Source organism: Chionomys nivalis, chromosome 20 (assembly GCF_950005125.1).
Source record: "Chionomys nivalis chromosome 20, mChiNiv1.1, whole genome shotgun sequence".
NCBI classification, from domain to species: Eukaryota; Metazoa; Chordata; class Mammalia; order Rodentia; family Cricetidae; genus Chionomys; species Chionomys nivalis.
Genome location: NC_080105.1, coordinates 40493445 through 40513685, shown reverse-complemented (window position 1 = coordinate 40513685; position 20241 = coordinate 40493445). Strand labels below are relative to the sequence as shown.

General features: G+C 43.9%; 1 protein-coding gene across 1 annotated transcript; it reads left to right on the top strand.

The window, feature by feature from the left end:
- Nucleotides 1-2290: 2290 nt before the first annotated feature.
- On the top strand, nucleotides 2291-18822 carry Saraf (store-operated calcium entry associated regulatory factor). The gene is made up of 6 exons (XM_057752976.1): nucleotides 2291-2538; nucleotides 9577-9755; nucleotides 13108-13516; nucleotides 15847-15967; nucleotides 16559-16719; nucleotides 18171-18822. Exons 1-6 carry the CDS (start codon nucleotides 2433-2435, stop codon nucleotides 18194-18196), a joined length of 1002 nt encoding a protein of 333 aa, XP_057608959.1. The 5' UTR covers nucleotides 2291-2432; the 3' UTR covers nucleotides 18197-18822.
- The last annotated feature ends 1419 nt before the right edge of the window (nucleotides 18823-20241 follow it).

The window sequence follows — 20241 nt, the reverse complement described above, 5'->3', positions numbered from 1 at the left end:
TCCCATCAGACTATGAATTAGGACACCTTTCCATGTTTTAAAATCACAGTCTAGAACTAGAAATGGCAGCTAATGGGGGTTCAGAGAGCAGTTTTCTTGTCAAGGCAATTAGGTGATTCTCCATTGCAAAACCCCAAAGCCACTTTTACTCTTGCTTCAATTTCCCAGCAATCATAACCAGTATTGACCATTTCCTCTTCTAACTACCATGCTGCTACTTCCCTTTTCTTTGTTTTCTTCTGTTACACTTTTTACTCTGTGCGTGTGTGTATGTGCATATGTGTATGTGTGTGTGTGTGTGTGTATGTGTGTGCAGTGAGTAGGGAGAGCCCTACCATGTCGAGGTCAGAGGACAACTTTATGTGAGTTCTCTTCTTTCACTTTTATGTGGTGACCTAGTTTTCTTCTTTTATGGCTGTGATATCATATCCTGATCCAAAGCAACTTGAGGAGGAAAGAGTTGTTGACTTCATTGTCAGGGTTCACAGTTCCTCCTTGAGGAAAGTCAGGGTGGGAACTTAGGGCAGGAACCAAAGGCAGGAGCTGAAGCAGAGGCCATGGAGGGGGTGCTCACTGTTTGTTCTCCATGCCTTGCTCAGCCTGACCCAGAAGCACCTGCTCCAGCTGTGTCACCACCCCCAGTGAACTGGGTCCTTCCACATCGATTATTAACCAAGAAAATCTTCCTACAGATTTGCCTCCAGACCAATCTGATGAGGTTCCCTCTTCCCAGATGACTCTAGTTCATGTCAAGTTGGCAAAAACAAAACAAAACACCCCCCAAAACCAAAAAGCAAAACCAAAAAAACAACCAGCCCATCTGGGTGTCAATGATCAAACTCAAGACTTCGTTTGTGGCTAGGGTTTTTATCGATTGAGCCACTTAAATGTCCCCTTCCTTTCTTTCCTTACCAGAGAAAGATTACTTTTCAGATTATTTTTAGGATCTTCCACTCCAGATAGAAACAGCAGTATTCCCATAGCTTGGGCCTCTCCCCTTCTTTGCCTTGTCTAAATTTTATGACTACCTGGCTCTTTTTATGACATTAAATACCATCTTCATAATAATAACACAATGACCAGACTTACATTGGCTTTGAAGTTTGGGTGTGGCTATCTTTTGTCTACTTGGCCTTTGTGCTCCGATACTTAACACTCAGCTCAAATTCAACCAGTTAAGGATTGAATTCTCTATTATCTTTGCGGGTATTTAAGGTTGCTGGGTTCCATTCGAAGCGCCCTACATCATGTTCTAATCCCTAGAAATTTACTTTTCCTCACCGACCTTGCTTGCCTATCTCATGCTTCCTATTTACAATTTACAAATTCTTGGCGGTATCTACATTACAGTACCCGCCTGGTCGGTACTGATAAGTGTGTTAAATGCTCAACCTGAAAAGACTGAGTGGATGATTGACAGCTCCCCAAAAGGGGGGCGGGTGAGGAGGGCTAACTCACAGTGCCCTAGGTTAGGTTAGATCCCTGCTTTTTTTTTTTTAAGGAGCGGTTTTATTCCTTATTATTCACTGCTCAAACTTCAAAGTAATTTCTTGAGCCCTGCCCTTCCAGAATTTGCCTCCTGGTGCTTATTATATTTTTGACAACAAATTTACCATTAGCTATTATTTTTAGTTTGTCCTGCTCTACATCAAGTTTTCCAAATACACAGACCTTGCTATTCCCCATGGCTAAAACAGTGGCTGTTTTATTTTGTTATATTTTATTTTAGTGTATTAGGCATTCAACATATATTTGTTGAACGCACTCACCCAAGAAACTCAGATTTGCAGGATTCAAAGCCCAGGAAAACGGTTTGTATGGGTGGTTATCTATTCATTCAGGATTGCCTCCTCTTGGCTTCCTGTACATTCTAAAGGCGTTCATGTATTAGGAACAGTGCAAGGTTCCGAGTTCGGAAATCAAAATGTCATTCCCTTGTTACCTTCCACCTGATTCCTTTTTAGGACAGGGTACTAGAACACCAACCCGAAAAATAACGTCCTTTGGAAAGCTTACTGATATTTTGGATATACGAATTACCAAACTACTTCCTTGATTTCCCTTCCAGAAAGTTTTTAGCCTCCTAAACTGTGGTAACTTCTCACTAAAGGAACCTTCCGGAACCTTCTGGCGCTCTCCAGTCAGACACAACACGCCAGTCTGAGCCTAGACTCCGCCCACGCGACAGCACCCTGTCTGGTCCCGCCCTCAAAGGGGCGAAGCCCTAGGGGGAGGGGCAGGACGCGGCCAATCACGGACGCCTACGTGCCGCAGCGGTAGTGACGTCAGGGTGGCGCAGGTCGCAGAACCGTCGCGCGGCTCCGCAGTCGGTCGCTTTGCTCTCGGCCGTGGGTTCCTGGGGTCGCTGCGCAGCGGCGGGAGCATTTCCGCAGCGGGTGTCGGGCCGCCGAGCGCCGTCTTCACCCAGCGCCATGGCCGTGGCCGCTGTCGGCCGCCCGGGAGCCGCGCGCTGCCGGCTGTTGCGCCTGCTGTCATTCCTGCTAGTGGCCGGCCCTGCGCTGTGCTGGAACGACCCTGGTGAGTGCCGCCCTACGGACGGGTGCCCGTGCCCTGCATCGCTGCCGTTTTAGACCAGTTTCCTCCCGTCTGTCCTCTCCTGTCTCTTTTATTTTTCTGTACCCATCCTGGCTCTTTTGATTTTTTTTTCTTCCGGTGAGGACTTCTAGGTGTGGGCGGGGCGCAAGGTTCTGTTTTTAAAAGTCCCCTTCTCCATGTCCCTGGACTCCCAGATTGTCCGCTTTCTCGGACACTACGGCCGCATCCTTGAGTCCTGATGACAAGTTTGACCTTCACCTGCGCATCTTACCTTGTTATCATGGCTGTTCGCTGTCATAATCGCCCACTGTTGTCATGGCTGCCTGTTGCTATGGCTCGCAGTTACCATGCCACCAGCAGTCTCTGAGTCACGCTTAGGGGCCAGGACTGCAAACTTGGGAATTCTGGATTATATTGGTTTTGTAAACGGGGTTTCCGCTGTTTTTTTTTTTTTTTTTTTTCTAGTTAGTACATTTTCTAAACTTTTAGGTGATGATATGAGAATTGATTACTCGGGAGGGAGCCCTGTATCTATTTAAATGTAGAAATAAACGTTAAAAATGACATTTTTGGTTTGGAGAGGAAAGGTGTCAGGCATGGAAAATTCAGCAATGGCAGAACATGTTTGGATTTTATTTATTTATTTATTTATTTATTTATTTATTTATTTATTTTTTTTAGTTAGGTTTTTCGAGACAGGGTTTCTCTGTAGCTTTGGTTCCTGTCCTGGAACTAGCTCTTGTAGACCAGGCTGGCCTCGAACTCCCAGAGATCCGCCTGCCTCTGCCTCCCGAGTGCTGGGATTAAAGGCATGCGCCACCACCGCCCGGCTCACATGCTTGGATTTTGAATTTAGTAACAGGTTTATTTTTGCAAGATACTTTCTTCCTGTGTGCTAAATTCAGTGAGACAATCGGTCCCCACTTCACACTTGAGTAACCTTTAATTTGAGAAGGATGCTTTGTTGTTGGGAGTTAGGAAGCCACTGTGGTTGTAAAATACCTGTTCGCTTTGCTTAAGTAATCCTAGAAGGTTGTGTGAAAATGAAAGACCTGATTAGAATTTATTTAAAACCTGGGGAACTTTAGAGATGTAAACTCAGGGGAATTAGAAGGAATAAAAACAAAACAAAACAAAACAAAAAAAACCCAACCACATTTAAATTAATGGTGAACCACTTCCTAGTGGTTCTTAGTCTACTCTTGCCGTAAAATGTATTGTTCTGGATCAAAAAGCACTGAAATATTTTGCAGTATTAACTCGATTGGTGTCAACCCCATTTTAAGGAATTGACTTATGAAGGGATCTGATCGGAATATCAATTATCAAGACTTGGTTAAGCAACTCCCCAATTTATTTTTTGTTTACGTTGTCTTTAGGTAATATAGAACACTCAGTAATATGTCTGGGGAGGGGGAAGCACCATTCTAAGACTACTTAAAATTTTTCGATTTTTTTCCTCTTGATATTTCCTCCAGCCCACCTGTACCTTGAGCGCTGAGAGAATAGCTGTGAAGAGCAGTGTCTTGCCCCCGAGGGGTTTACGTCTACTGAGGAGTAGACAGTGAACACATGGTGAAATGAGTTACAGACAGTGATAAAACAATGAGCAGGCTGAAGTGGGGACTTAAGAAATATCCATCAATCAGGGAAGAAGTCACCGTTAAAGTGACATTTTTGAGAAACCTGAAGAGAGGGAGGTGTTAAATGATATGATACAAAATTTCAAAAGTTCATGTGGGTTAGCCTTTGGAAAATAGGGAAAATGGGTGGGCCGGAAGCAGGAGCCTAGTGAAAAGATGCCAAGAGCAGTGACCTGTTTAGGTCAGGGGAGAGCCAGCGCTGTTGGATTATCTCAACTGTTCTGAAGTTGGGTGTTGTGATGGGGTATCAGTGGGGGAGATAAGGAAGGCGGGTGGCGATGGTGGTGCACACCTTCAGTCCCAGCATGGGGAGGGGGTCTACAGAGCCAACCTGGTCTACAGAGCCAGCTCTAGGATAGCAGGGCTACACAGAGCAACCCTGTCTTTAAAAGAAGGAAAAGAAGATAAGGATGGCGTAATAGTTCTGGCTTGAGTGAAGTGTTCATGAGTTTCCTAAGATTCTGGGAAGTGTGGGGAGGATTGAGTTCAGGGGCCTTGGCTTCATTTGTCTTAAGTCTGACAGCTGAGAAGAGTTTGATTGACGAGTCTGGAGTTGAGGGGATTCTGTGTGTGCTTTGCCTGATGTAACAAGTGGGGGTGGGTATAAGGTGAGCTTTTTATCCTTAGACCTGAAGGCTCTCTAGAGAATGCTGCTCTGGGGTTATGGTAATTATACTCCTGTGTGTATAGTTCCTGAATATCCTTGGAACTGTTTTTCATACTCAGTCACCTACTATGCATCAAATATTCTGGCAGGCAATTTTATTAAATTATGCCGAAGGTTTACAATAAATTTAAAGATTGCTATCTTAATTTTACAGGTGGTGAAACTTATGAACAGACAAATTTATTGCCTTGGCCAAAGTCATATTAAGTTGGTGATGGCAGTTTAGTTCAGTGTTCTTTGAGTTATTCAAGCCTCCTATGGTAAATTCAAGTTATTTTTCTTATTTCGCTTATTCATAGTGTAATCCTTAAAATTATGGAACATTTTCATTATTTTAGTTTTTTAGGTACTAGGTAGTAATTTGGATTTAGTATAGCAAAGTTTAATATAGTTCTTGGAAATTTTAGGGTTTTTTTTTCTTTTTTGGAGAGACTATATATAGTTTAGGGTAGCGTTGAACTTAAGGTGCTTCTGCCTGGGCTTCCCAAGTGTTTAGATTTTAGCTCTTTATCCCATGTTGAACTAAGTTTGTGTGTGGCTGCAGGTGGATTTTCTTCTAGCTGCACCAAAGTTATATTCCATTCATTAAAGACGATTTCCCACCTTATTTTTAATGTCAGCTTTAGTATGGTGTTTGTCTGCGGCTGAGTTTGGTACCACTGTGTAATGAAAGAGCATGAAGGATAGTGTGGCTGCTTTGGATTAGGTCAAACATTTACTAATAAGGACTCTTCAATGTCAGCTCCAGAAATTTGCTTAAGCCGTCTGGTCAAAACTGCCTCTCTGCCTCTCTGCCTGCCTGCCTGCCTGCCTGCCTGTCTGTCTGTCTGTCTGTCTGTCTGTCTATCTATCTATGAATGAGACAGGTTCTCTATAGTTTTTAGTTTTTTTCAGACAAGGGCTTCCGTAGTCTAGGCTGGTGTCAAACTCCTTTAGCCAAGCATGACCATTACTGAGAGCAAATCCTCTTGGCATCCACTCACTGTTTTCTACACGCTGGTTAATCACTCTTTGAAGCGGCCTTATCTTTCTTGTGAAGTTACTCTTTCCTCACTTGGATCGGAGAGCAATTTGTGTACCCATCTTGGCACCATGCCAGAGTTTTACCACTAATTACTCCTTAGCTGAATCTGTCTCTTAAGGGTTAGAAAATGAAAGTGAAAAATTTTCTAATTCTGCCAGTTTTAATTATTAACTCACATTATGAGGAGTGAGGTGGAGCTCTTCCTTAACAGTTGAGGCTGTTTATGAATCTGTTCCTGCTGGGGAATCAGGCTGCATGTTACATTTTAATCTTTAATAACTTTTTAAAGTAGGGAAGTAATTGGTTGCCCCTTTAGCAATGAACAAATTCTTGATGTTCACTGAATGTCATGATTTCTCATTTCTGTAATTTTCATGATTTGATTCTCTATTTGTTTTTAAAATACAGTATAATTTATATTTTAAATGAGAACAAATAATAATATTTTAGAAGTTGAAAAAAGATAACAGTTGATACCGAACACATTGCTCTTTCCTTTCCTTTCCTTTCCTTTCCTTTCCTTTCCTTTCCTTTCCTTTCCTTTCCTTTCCTTTCCTTTCTTTCTTTCTTTCTTTCCTTTCTTCCTTCCTTCCTTCCTTCCTTCCTTCCTTCCTTCCTTCCTTCCTTCCTTCCTTCCTTTCTTTCTTTCTTTCTTTCTTTCTTTTGTATACAATATTCTGTCTGTGTGTATGCCTGCAGGCCAGAAGAGGGCACCAGACCCCATTACACCACCATGTGGTTGCTGGGAATTGAACTCAGGACCTTTGGAAGAGCAGGCAATGCTCTTAACTCTGAGCCATCTCTCCAGCCCCCCTTTATTTTCTTTATGTTTTGAGAGTTTTGTGACTTATATAAAGAAGATAAGCCAAGTTATGCAATTGAAATGTTTATTAAAACTTTTTAGGCAGGGCACTGTGGCATATGCCTTTAATCAGCACTCAGGAGGTAGAGCAACAGTTCTCTGTGAGTTCAAGGCCAGCCAGGTCTACAAAGTGAGTTCCAGGACAGCCAGGCCTGTTCTACAGAGAAACCCTCCTGGTCGAGGGGGCGGGCATGAGGGACACGACACACTAGTTTGTAAACCAGAGAGATGGTGCCGTGGGCTCAGGTGCCCGCTGCCAAGCCCGATGACCTGAGTTCTGGTCCCTGGGACTCACATGGAGAAAGGAGAGAGCAGTGTCACAAACTGTCCTCTGCCCTCCACACGTTACTGGTGCGCACTCAGACACATACACAAATACAAATTTGAAAAATCCTTGTCTGGGTTTTTGTTTGTTTAATTTTTGTTTTTTGAAACAGGTCTCATGTTGCCCAGGCTGACTTTGAACTCAGTGTGTAACAGAATTGGGCTTGAACTCCTGGGGATAAAACTTCATTAATACTTTAATAAATTGGTTAAAAAGATGAGGGAAATGTGTAGTTATAGATGTGTGTCAGTCAGGTCAGGTCCCTACAGAAGGAATTCCCGGGATGATTCATTTATCTGTGAGGACACAGAGCAACCACGTGGAGATTTACACGCTATCTTGTCTAGCAGTTAGCTCCCATCTCTATCCCTGCAATCAGTTGAGATTCTGGAGCCTCTTCCTTTCTTCATGTTACTACTGCTGAATTTTGAAAACAGTCATGAACCCAGCCGTTGGCCAGAAGAGATCACAGATTACCTCCATGACTGTTAGCACCTCCCGTCTGTAGGACGGAAGGCCTCTGCATCCGCTCCCCATGTGAGCAGCCCCCAGTGAGTCACTTATCTCACCAGTCAGTCTTGCTTTGCTCATCACTTGGTGTTGTTTGAGACAGGATCTGGATATTTAGCCCAGCTTGGCCTCCACTTCATAAGTTGCCTTAGCTTCCTAAGTGCAGAGGTTATACCCAGCTAGAGACGAACAGTTGTGCATACTGTGTGGCAGGATCTGCCTTGGCTATGCACACTCCACTACCCAGCCCTGTTTGTTCACTAACTTGTCCTGTCCTGTCCACCAACCTTGTAGAATGGAAGTGCCTCATAGTTGACCCACAATTCCGAATATTGGATTCAGTTTATTGTTCAGCTCTTCTAATTGTGTGCCAATTACGGTATAATTTATATATTTTTTATTTATTTTATTTTATTTTTTTCAATACAAGTCTTTTATTGTCCCAAAAGACACCCCAAATCTTATTAAAATTCAGGATCTTGTTTCTGGAACTGGTAACTTAGGTCTACTCATCAGCCTGCTGCACTGTTCCCTTTTCAGACACATAGATACCATCCAAAAACTTCCTGATATCCTTGTTCTTAACTGTTGTGGCCTGCTGTATCAGAGCCACCGAGTTTGAAACAAGTTCAATATCATTTCCTTCAAGGATTGATTCATCCTTCTGGGCTTGAGAGACAGAACAAGCAACGCCTGTCCTCATCCGAACCCTGCCAATGTATTTTTCACCCAAGAAATTGCGGATTTCAACCAAAGACCCATTCTCCTGAATAACGACGTTGATGGGGAAGTGAGCATACACGGACCTCATCTTGTAGCGGAAGCCCAGCATAACACTCTTGATCATGTTTTGAATGTGGCTGCAGATGGTTCTGACGGTGGCTAGTTCCTTCCTGTTGCCCCCACCATTTGTCAACCCGGAGCCTCTTCTTCTTCCCAAGAAGTCTCAGCTCTACGTTGATGTGATTGAAGTCCCTCCGGAGGGTTCCTCTGGGGCCCTTCACAATGACTGTGCGCCCCTTCAGAGTGATGTCCACATTTTCTGGAATGTCGACCGTCTGATTGCTGAGAATGGTCTTCATTCTCGCAGTAGATGGGGCAAAGAGCCTATAATTTATATTTAGCTGTTATACACACACACCATGTGTGTGCTGGTGCCTGTGGATGCCAGAAGAGGGTGTCGGATCCCCCAGAGGAGCTTTAGCCAGTTAACCTCTCATGGCTGTAAATATCGAGCCTGCTCTTGGGGCATTTCAGTTTGTAAGGCCAGTTTTAAATTGGTTTTGATGTTGGTCTGACAGGTGCATTGTAAATGGAGATCTGTGTCCAACATAAATGACTGACCATGATTCTGATTAAGAAATGAAGAGGCCCAGTGAGACAGCCCAGTGGGTAAAGGTACTTGCCACACAAGCCTGATGAGTTTGATGCCCTCAGCACAGAGAACTGGCTCCCGTAGCTGTGCTCTGATTCCACACATGTGTGATGGTGTGGACACCTGCAAACCCCTTACACATATGAAGGGAAAAGTTTAAAGGATGGAGCTTACTGTGTGTTCTAGTTTGTATTTGGTAAACTAATAAGTATCTAAGCTTTATATTTTTGTTATATCTTATTGGGTATTTTTTAGGCTGGTAATCGTGGTTATGACAGAAATGGGGAGCTGGAGAAAGTAAGATTGGCTTTTAAAAGGTAAAGGTGAACTGGGTGTTGGTGGCGCATACCTTTAATCCCAGCACTTGGTGGTCAGAGGCCATCCTGGTCTACAGAGCGAGTTCCAGGACAGCCAGGGCTACACAGCACCCAAGATGCAGTGACAAGAGGTTTAAATGTGTGGTCATTGAGTTTTGTGAGAAAGGCTGGGATACTGTCAGGATGACTTTGTGTCCTCTCTTCGTCACCTGCAAAGCAAAGAAAGACACTTGACTTTGAAACTGCTCTTCCTGTTCTAGTCTGAGGTACTCACTCTGATGTGTGTTCTTATTTCAGACAGAATCCTGTTGCGGGATGTGAAAGCTCTTACCCTTCACTATGACCGCTACACCACCTCCCGGAGGCTGGACCCTATCCCTCAGCTGAAATGTGTTGGAGGCACAGCCGGTTGTGATGCCTATACTCCCAAGGTGATCCAGTGTCAGAACAGAGGCTGGGACGGCTATGATGTGCAGGTAAAAGCTCCTGCCGCAGCAACAGTTCCAACCTGAGTTCTGTGGTGTGACACTGTTCCTGGGGACGTGAGCAGACATCCCCTCACCCCAGACAGGGAACTTAATGACAGCCACACAGTAAGGAGACCTAATGTTTATTGGGGTTACCTATAGGAGCTTGGATGGCGGGTTACTTAACAGGAGCAGAAATGACTCTAAGACAGCTACATCATCAAAAGTCCCCTCAGCATGGGTCACAGCTCATGAGGCTGGGAGCCTGGTAGCTGGGCGGGTGGGAGAATGTCTTTTAGAAGTCCTCACTGCTTGCATCCACAAGGAGAGGCCTTCCTATTTACTTCAGAGCTTAGTGAGCGTCTCTGCAGGATGGAGTGAGTCATCTCTAGTTAGAACAGTAGTCATGTTTTAATGAGCGTCCCTGCAAGGTGGAGGTCTTTTCTTGGTGAAAATTGATGCACAGCAAATTTTAATCCAATAAGCTGTTTGTTGTGGCATCAGTATTTTAGAAAAACTAATATTCTTGCTTGATAAAACCTTTATGCATGGCCTAAGTAGTTCAGAGTTTTGTTATTTTGTTTTTGAGACAGGATCTCACTGGGTAGGCCTAGTGACCTGGAACTGGCTCTGTAGTCCAGGCTGACCTTGAACTCACAAAGTTGGGATTAAATGCGTGCACCACCCTGCCTGGCCCAAGCCCATGTTTTTGCTGGTGATACTGGTTTCACAGCTCCACCCTCCCATTATTACTTAATTAGAATCTCCTGGCGAATGCAGACATCTCACATCCAATTTTACATTTTAAAATACTTTTACATGGGGATGTGGGCGCTAATGATGTATAGAGCCCTTTAAGCATATATAAAATGTGTCATATACCAATAACTAGGACAGTAGGAAAGTCATCTAGTAGGAGAGTGAAAAAAGTACTTGAATTGTGAACATGCAGCAAAGTGGTGTAGAGCTGTCTGGTGGAAGACACTGGTGCAGACACAGGAGGTACAAGTGCTATGCTAGGAAGGAAGGCGTCACCAAGTGGAGCCTCTCATGTGGGCGCATGCTCAGTAGCAGCGGTTTATGAGGAAACCCGGCACTCAGAGACTGCTCTAGCATGCACTGTTGTAGTTCAGCTTGCTCTGTTTACTTAGTCCAACAAAGTCAGACATCTTTTTCCAAGTGAAATCAATGCTTAGTATAGTGATAACAACAGCAAAAAGAAAAATTGCATATTATATAAATAAACAACATTTGGGCTTCATAGAACTCATCAAGGAAGGTGCCCCAAAGCTGGGTGTGGTGGCACACACCTTAGTCCCAGCTCTCAGGAGGCAGAGGCAGGCGCATCTCTGAGTTCAAAGCCATCTGGTCTAAGTAGTGAGTTCCAGACAGCTAGAGCTACCCTTCCTCAATCCTCCTCCGCCAAAACAAAGCAAAAGAAAATAATAATAATAAGAAAAGAAAAGGAAAAAAAGATACCCCAATCATTTGACTCCTAGGAATATATCCAAGAGAACTAAAGACATAGTTCTTCCCAAAACTATCCAGATATTTGCAGGACTATTGAGACAGTTGAAACAGAAAAGCCCAGATGTCCTTTACTAATGAATAATACTATGTAGTCTATCATAAGGTGCAGTGCTTTTCAGCTGTTAAAAGGAACAGAGTGCTGATTTGTGCTGTAGCGTGGATGAACCTTGGAAATGGCACTCTGAAGCAAAGATGACAGTGACAGAGACCTGCATACCTATGATTCTTCTCTCAGCAAATGTCTCAGCGGGGGCAGGAAGAGCAGTTCAGTTAGGGTGGGGCGCTAGGAGCGGAAGTGGGCGGCTGCTCATAGGTGAGGTTTCCTTGGGGGTGATCATTAGATCTTCAAGCTGTTAGTAAGCTATATGAACTTATTAAAATATTGAAGTGTGAGAATCTTATGTGAATCACACCTCAGCAAGGTTGTTTCATAAACAATGAAACAGTGTGGCCAACTTGAGAGAGAAATAATTTGAACGAAACCTAACAGAAGGGCAGTAGACCCTGTCCTAGCTTGTATCTCTAAACATTGTGAGGGAAGCAGTTTATCTGTTTAAAATGAAGAATTTAAACTGAACTTATTGTTTACTTAGTTTTTGGTGGTGCTGGACACAAACCCTGAACGTTGTCCGTGCTCAGCTCCTGAGCTGCACGCCAGTTTCATTTGTTTCTAGTGAGGTGAGGTCTTACTGTGTCCCCAGCTGATCTGAAACCTGGTGTGCAGCCTGAGCTGGCCTGGGCCTTGTGTCTCCTGTCTCAGCACTCCACACCACTGACATCATAAATCTGGGCCATTGTGCCTGCCTGAGAACAGCTGCTTCCTCTGTGTCTCTCATCTCTGTCTCTCTCTGGTAAAATTCAAGCTAATGTGGATTCTTTTTGTAGTTTTCTAAATACATCTTTAAAAAAGCTAGAGCAGATTATGTAGAATTTAGACCCTGTGAAGTCAGTCCATATATGTGTGGAAAGTTTCGATTTGCAAAAGGTGATCTGCTGTGTGCAGTGTTAGATCTTATTAGATGGTGATTTAAAAATTTATTTTACTGGATTTACATCATTTCCCCTTCCTTTTCCTCTCTCTCCTTTCACGCTCTCCTTAAATTCATGGCCTCTTTTTAATTATTATCACGTATATGATAATATATAATATACATAATTAATATGCAAATACAATGTGCTGGGTCTACTCAGTTTTGCAGGCATGTATATTTAAGAGCTGGCCACTTGGTATTGGATAACTAATTAGGGCCTCTTCCCTGATGCTGATTCTTTTACCATCTAGAGAATCTAGCTGTAGAGGAAGTCCTTCGACAACAGTAGCAAGCAGGTGATAGTTTGAAAAATTGCTTCAGGTTTATAAATTATTGAATACTTAACACATACAGAAGAATCTGTAATGTATATTATGGAATACCTAACATGCGCAGAAGAACATGAAATGTATATTATGGAATACCTAACAATGTACAGAAGAACATGTAATGTATATTATGGAATACCTAACAACGTTCAGAAGAACATGTAATGTATATTATGGAGTACTTAACGTGTAGAAGAACATGTAATGTATATTATGGAGTACCTAACACGTACAGAAGAACATTAATATATATCTGGGGACTAAGGAAAAGTCACAAAGTACCTACCACCCAGCTTAAGTAGGTTGCTATGTAACTGCTGTTTTTGAAGCTCTGAGTTTGTCTCCTCCTTACATACTTTACTGTCTTGAATTTGTGGATTCTTGAATGTGGAGCATCCTTTTGTAACAGCTATGACATATACTAAAGGAAAAGAATCTTGTTCTCAGAGCCTGTTTCTATTTCTTTTACAGTGGGAATGTAAGACCGATTTGGATATCGCATACAAATTTGGAAGCACGGTGGTGAGCTGTGAAGGCTACGAGTCCTCTGAAGACCAGTACGTCCTCAGGGGTTCCTGCGGCCTGGAGTATCAGTTGGATTACACGGAACTGGGCCTGAAGAAACTGAAGGAGTCTGGAAAACACCAGGGCTTCTCTGATTATTATCACAAGCTGTACTCTGCGGATTCCTGTGGTGTTGGCGGGTTGGTTACCATTGGGGTACTCCTTGCTCTTGCCTTTGCGGTGTATAAACTGTTCCTCAGTGACGGCCAGGCTTCTCCTCCACCGTATTCCGAGTACCCTCCCTATTCCCAGCGCTATCAGAGGTTCACCAATGCTGCAGGAGCACCTCCGCCCGGCTTTAAGTCTGAGTTCACAGGTATGCTTCCCTGCTTAAGGGCAGTAAGTGGGTTGCATGTGAGCGGGTGAGTCTTGTGTCTGTTTCTGAAGAAGAGACTAGTTGCATCTGGAAACAAAACATTCGTCTGTTTACTGGGTTAAAAAAAACAAAAACTTCTTTTTTCAAAAAAGTAAAAAAAAAAATGTATGTATTTTTGTACATGTGTGGGTACTTGTGGAGGCCAGAAGTGGGTGTCAGATCCTCTGGAGGTACAAGTGGTTTTATTTAGCTGTCTGATATACATCCTAGAAATCGAACTTGCTCCTCTGCAAGAACAGCAGGTGCTCTTAGTAATCAAGCTACCTTTCCAGCCCTTCTTTTTCTTTTTTTTTTTTTTTTTTTGGTTTTTCGAGACAGGGTTTCTCTGTAGTTTTTGGAGCCTGTCCTGGAACTAGCTCTGTAGACCAGGCTGGTCTCGAACTCACAGAGATCCGCCTGCCTCTGCCTCCCGAGTGCTGGGATTAAAGACGTGCGCCACCACCGCCCGGCTTAGCCCTTCTTTTTCTAAAGAAAAATTTTAAGCATACATATTATTGTGTATATGCACTGTCTCTGTGTGTAGGGGGTAGGTATGCCATGGTGTGGATGTGGAGGTCAGAGGACGGCCGTAGACGGCCGCTCCCTTCCACTTTCTTGAGTTTGTGTGGGGCTGGGCTCGCCATTGTCACAGCGGCAGCCGCACAGCACCTTTCCCAGCTGAGCCAGGCAGCCGGCTGCTGCTCTGCTTCCTACAGTGTATTGTGGTCACTGTTAAAGTTGCCTGGTAGATTGTAGATCATCATTTTAGCTGGAAGACTCAGTCGATTTGTTAATAAACATTATTTTGATTTCTGCTTCACTATATATAAAAATAGAACTTAACATAAAAAGTAAAACAACTCACTAGAATGAAATAGAATATAGGCAAGTTTTCCTGTGTGTGTGTGTGTGTGTTTGAGTGTTTGTGTGTCTGAGACAAAGTCTCACTGTATAGCCCTGGCTGCCCTAGAACTGACTCTGTAGACCAGGCTGTCCTTGAACTCACAGAGGTCTGCCTGTCTGCCTCCCGAGTGCTGGGATTAAAGGCACCCACCATTACATCTGGCTAGATAAAGATTAATAGCACAAAAAGTACTAACTGTGAAAGGAAAAATAGATAATCTAGACTTTACATAAATTCATAATGTCTGTTAATCAGAAAACAGTATTAAGAAATAACAAGGGCAGGTCACAGATTTGGTCTGTTAAAAGTGAGGCACACAACCAAAAAGACAAGAATTTGTAAAATGTACTGTTGACAGAAGACTTGGATCTAGACTACAAAGACATCCATAAATCCGAGAAAATACAAATCATTAAAACTGGTCAGAGGGATTTGGTTAGATGCTCAGTGAGCAAGGTGCTTGCCTCTGAGCCTGGCAACCTGAGTTTGGTCTTTAGGAGCCGGTGGTGGGAGGAGAGGATTGACCTCAGTACATGCCTGCTGTGGTGCTGTGCACTCTCTCAGATACATAAATGTAATCATCTAAAGTTGAACAGAGGATTTAAAGAGCCATTTTATAATAAAAGGATATTGAGGGAAAGATGGCTCTTGCAGAGGACTTGGGTTTGATTCCCAGTATCCACATAGCAGCTCACAACTGTCTTAAAACCAAAAACCTAGTCTCAGGAATATTCCATGCCCTCTTCTGACTTCCTTGGGCCCCAAGCATATGTAGTCATGGAATGGACAAAATTAAAGTATAGGAAATCTGATTACTGTTTATCTCAGATAACATACAGTGGGTATCTATTCGTTGTCAGGAGCTGTCTGAGGTGGGTAGTGGTTACATGGAGGGGACAGAGAACAAGCTTATTGTTCCATAGGTGTATATAAGATTAGCATGCTTACTGAGGTGCAGTTTTCTCTAAGTGGAGGATGATGTTTGTGGTCTGATGTCATAACTACTAAATGTCAGGCTGCCTTTTCCATTAGAGACGTAGGCATAGTTCTCACCTGGAGTCCTTATAGCATAGAAAGGGGAAATCTGAAAGGGGGGTTTTCTTCTAGAAGCCGAGCTTGAAACAAAGTGATAATCTTGTAGGAAAACCATCTTTGCAAATCCTAAAAATCCCTCTCCATCTCAGTCTCTCTGACTGTGGGAAATGTGCTCCTGAGTTAAAAGCCAATACTTGATAAATACCCCTTTGGAATTCAGCTTATTTACGAATTGAGGGCTGAACATTACTGGTAAGTAGCACTGTACAGATGAAATAATAAAATGTGTGTATGAAGGCACTTAATCTAATAATGTAATCTAATAAAATAATAACGTGTATTTTATTTTAAGGACCACAAAATACTGGCTTTGGGAGTGCTTTCACAGGACAAGGCTGTGACAGTTCAGGGCCAGGGTTCTGGACTGGCCTGGGTGCCGGAGGACTGTTAGGATATTTGTTCGGCAGCAATAGGTAAGCTCTGCACTCATCCTGTGTGCCCTTAGTTCCGCCCGCGTGCCTCTGCTTTGCTTACAAAGTATTACATGCTTTCAGTTCAGTTTTGTAAGGGAAACAAATGATGGCGATCTTGCCCTATTAAATATGAGTTTTGCATAGAGGGAAGGCACAGGGCTTGGTTTGCTTTGGTCAGTATTATGCCTATTCTTTTCCCTCCTTGTCTTCCTTCCTATGTTCTCCTAAGAGACAGGAGAAATATGTCTGCGTGAATCTGAGCACATGTGAAGAAGGCAGGGGAGGACATAGCAGTTGGAAGGGACAGTCTGGCGGGTGATAGAGGGAGGCTGGGAAAGAGTTTGGGCCGGTCTTGGAATGTCTTGAGTTCCACGGTACTTGCAGCTCATCCTTGGGTTGGGAATAGAGAAAGGACTGCTTACTTCCCACCCCTTTCTGTTCCCACAGCAGTTGCTGTAATTGGCAGAAGTAGACACCAAATTTGTGTCATAGTAAAAATGCTTGATAAAGGTGACATTTTTTGATGACTTAGGAACAGGGAAGTGACTGTGGTCAGAAAAAAGATTCCTAACTCACTTTTGTGTCTTCAAGGGCGGCGACCCCCTTCTCAAACTCATGGTACCACCCGTCTTACCCTTCTTCATACTCTGGCACCTGGAATAGCCGTGCCTACTCTCCACTGGGTGGAGGTGCAGGGGGCTATTCTGCATCCTTCAGCTCAAATGCAGACTCAAGGACCAGAACAGCGTCAGGTAAATACTGAGGCTGCAGCCAGGGACAAGGAAGTTCAGAACAATGTGTGAGCAGTCGTGACTTCATTCCGTGTGCCCACCTGAGACACCTGTGTGTGAACGGTCATGACTGTTTGGTATGCCCACATGAGACACCTGTGTGTGAGCAGTCATGACTTCATTCCGTGTGACCACCTAAGACCCTGTGTGTGAGCAGTCATGACTTCATTCCGTGTGCCCACCTGAGTCGCCTGTGTGAGCAGTCGTGACTATTTGGTGTGCCCACCAAACATGTTAGCGATACAGTTAACTGAAACTGAAACCAAATTCAAATTCATTCTTTCCGTTTTAAATATTTCCTAAACGTGACTTGAAAATTAAGTCTTCCTGGATGTTAATGTCTATAAATGTTTAACTCTGAACCTTTAAACTCTAAGCCAGAGCCTTGAAAGTTTGTAGAGTTCTGACCTTCAAATTCAAGAGAATTATAAAATACATTGAGTTAGACTTTTAATATTGTCAACAGTATGATTATAATGATTGCTTTAAAGAGTGAAGAAGACATTTTCTAGAAAACAAAGATACAATAAAAACAACAAAACACCTGCTAACTTGAGAGGTGGTGGGAAACAGGGCATATCCCTGGATTGGCTGATTTTCTTCTGGAGGAAGACCCGGAGCAATGAATAATTCATGAAATTGATAGAAACATTATAAACTGTTTAGAAACGTTAAGAGAAGAAGTCTTAGTGCTGGTTTGGATGTAAATGACATAAGCACTTCACCAACTAAACTTGAACCTAGACCTCCCCAGGGCCCAGCAGTGTCCTCTTAGATGCAGCCGCCCCTAGGGAGACGGTGGTATGTATGTGTGTGCTACAGGCGCGTCTGTAACAATATATTCAAACCTTAGTTGGTTGAGTCTGCGAATGTGGAAACCACAGATACAGAGGGGCAGCTGTATTTCAGTAACAGAAGTACATACACTCCATGCACTACAGATTAAGCTCAGCGATGTTCTAAGATATCGACATCCTGTTAGTGCTGGTGTGTGGGGGGTGACGGGTGGGTGGTAGTCAAGCAATACACTACAAACATTAAAAATTCATGCTTCCTCCTCCTTCTGTTTCCCCCTGAGTTTGAGTTGAGAGAGGGCAGCAGGACATGGCTTAGGTCTGTTGCCCTCTCTGCATTTTTTAGATTAAACGTTGCATATTCATGGTGGTATTTGCATATTGGCATATTGCTCGCATGTTAGTTAGCTTACAGTGGAGTTCTTCCTTGGTCTCCTGATTGCAAGTGTGTGTGAGGTTTTGAGACCTGGTAACATCCTGTTCACCTTGTGCTTTGTAGTCTCCCCTCATAGCTTGCTTTCCTGTTTCCTAACTAGAAAGTGTATGACTTGTGCAACTTTAGAAGCAGTTTTCCTTGATTTTGAAAAGCTAATGTAGACTTTATTTTTCTCCTCTTAGGATATGGCGGCACCAGAAAACGGTGAAATAGGAAGCTGGAGGCAGACGTTGGATACAGAGTTTCTGATTTGTCATCACCTTCTCTCTGTGGGAATAGCCAACAGCTGTGTGGTGTTTTGTCCTTGTGTCGTTTCTCATGTTCTCTTTGTGGCCAAGAGTTGACATGTGACAAATGCTTACGTTTTGTGTGGTAGTGTAACGTCTAGCTCAAAGTGGTGGCTGCTGAAATTGTCCCGCTTGCTCCTAAGCCTGTGGTGCCAGAGACTGAACACAGCTAGCTTGAGCCGAGGGGCTTTGATTGATGGGTCCTTCCCTGTAGAAACAGTAATCCTCTAGTTGGTATTAAAACGTTTGGTGTTTGCTGTTCTTCCAACACGTGCCCAGCACTGGACGACTAATCACACTGATGTGTGGGTTCCAGCCTCTTGCCTGGCAGAGCTCGGACCCCTCCTGTGGTCCTGACAAGTGACTGCGCCCACAGGAGGGCTCGAGATCACAGGTTTTCAGTTCTCAGGCGGTAACATCACATGCTTCAAAGCAATCTGCAGTAGCAAAAGCATGTACTTCTCTGAGTCTTGAGCTGTTGGGTGTCGATGTAACAGTCTGTTTCAGCTTACATTAATGTGACAATAAATTTAAAAACCAGGAAGTATTTGTTCTCTGTCCACAAGCTCCCTTCTGTTTTCCCCTTCTACCCAGAGGAATGAATTCGTGCAGAAGCTCTGTGGCCTTGAATAGGAATTTGCTTGATGGTCCTGCTGTGGGATCTCCGGTCTGTTGCTGCTTCACCAGAAGACAGGAGACAGGAGCTGGTGTTTACACTTTGGTGGAACTGGGGACTAAAGAGAACATTTTGGTCTCTCTCTGCTATAGCAGCCCAACCTCCTCCTCTTTCCTACCTCTTCTCAGCAGTGTTTTCTTACCACAAATCATAGGGATTTATTTACTTCTGAACACTGCTGATTGGGCAATCCTTCAGCACATGAGCCTTTAACACTGCATATCCAAACCACAGTGATCTGCTTGAGCAAGGAGTCTGCATCCTGCTAAGCATTTATCCTATTTAGCTTTCTCCTAGTCTTCCAGAAGGACCAATGGCTGTTTCCTGAGGAGAATGTGCACTGAGGAAGGAAACAGCCAGATGTTTAAAGGATTGCTAGACACCATCTCTGAACCAGCATAAGTTCCTGACCATCACTGTGATGTGCTTGCCACACAGTAGGGGCTTCCTGCAAATCCTCCTGGTATGCACTTACTGACTACCCTAATTGTCATCATAAAACCTACACCCAGTAACACATGGAAGCAGATGCAGTGACCCACAACCAACAGTGGACTGAGCTGGAGTTCAGTCGAGAGAGAGGAGGGATCATGAGCACAAGTGTGTGTGTGTGTGTGTGTGTGTGTGTGTGTGTGAGTGAAGATCATGATTGGGAAAACCTCAGAGACAGCTGATTTGAGTTAGTGGGAGCTCATGGACTCTGGACTGACAGCTGGGGAACCTGCATGGGACCGAACTAGGCCCTCTGTGGGTGGCTTGATCTGTTGCGGGGTGGGGTGGGGTGGGGAGGCTGGCAGTCACACCAGGACCTATCCCAGGTGCACGCACTGACTTTTTTGAAACTCATTTCCTGTGGAGGGATACCTTGCTCAGCCTTGATACGGAGGGGAGGGGCTTGGTCCTGCCTCAACTTGATATACCAGACTTTGTTGACTCCCCAAGGGAGGCCTTATGCCCTCTGAGGAGTGGATGAGGGGTGAGAAGAAGAGGAAGGGGGAACTGGGGTTGATATGTAAAATGAAAAAAAAATTAAAGAAATGATGGGTGCTAGGGACAGACTTGGAGTGCTGAAGGTGATGAACAGAAAATGAGAAACTCAAAGCATGGTCTTCGGAAGAGTCCTAGTGAATGCAGTTGGTTAAGTCAGCATGAGTTCTGCTGGAGTAGAGGAGCTACTAGTGACTGGCGCGTTAGCTTTCCGATTGCTGTGGCAGTCCCTGACAACTCGAGATGGTATCAGGAGGGCATGGCAGAGCAGAGGAGTTCATATGGTAGCCAAGAGGCAGAAAA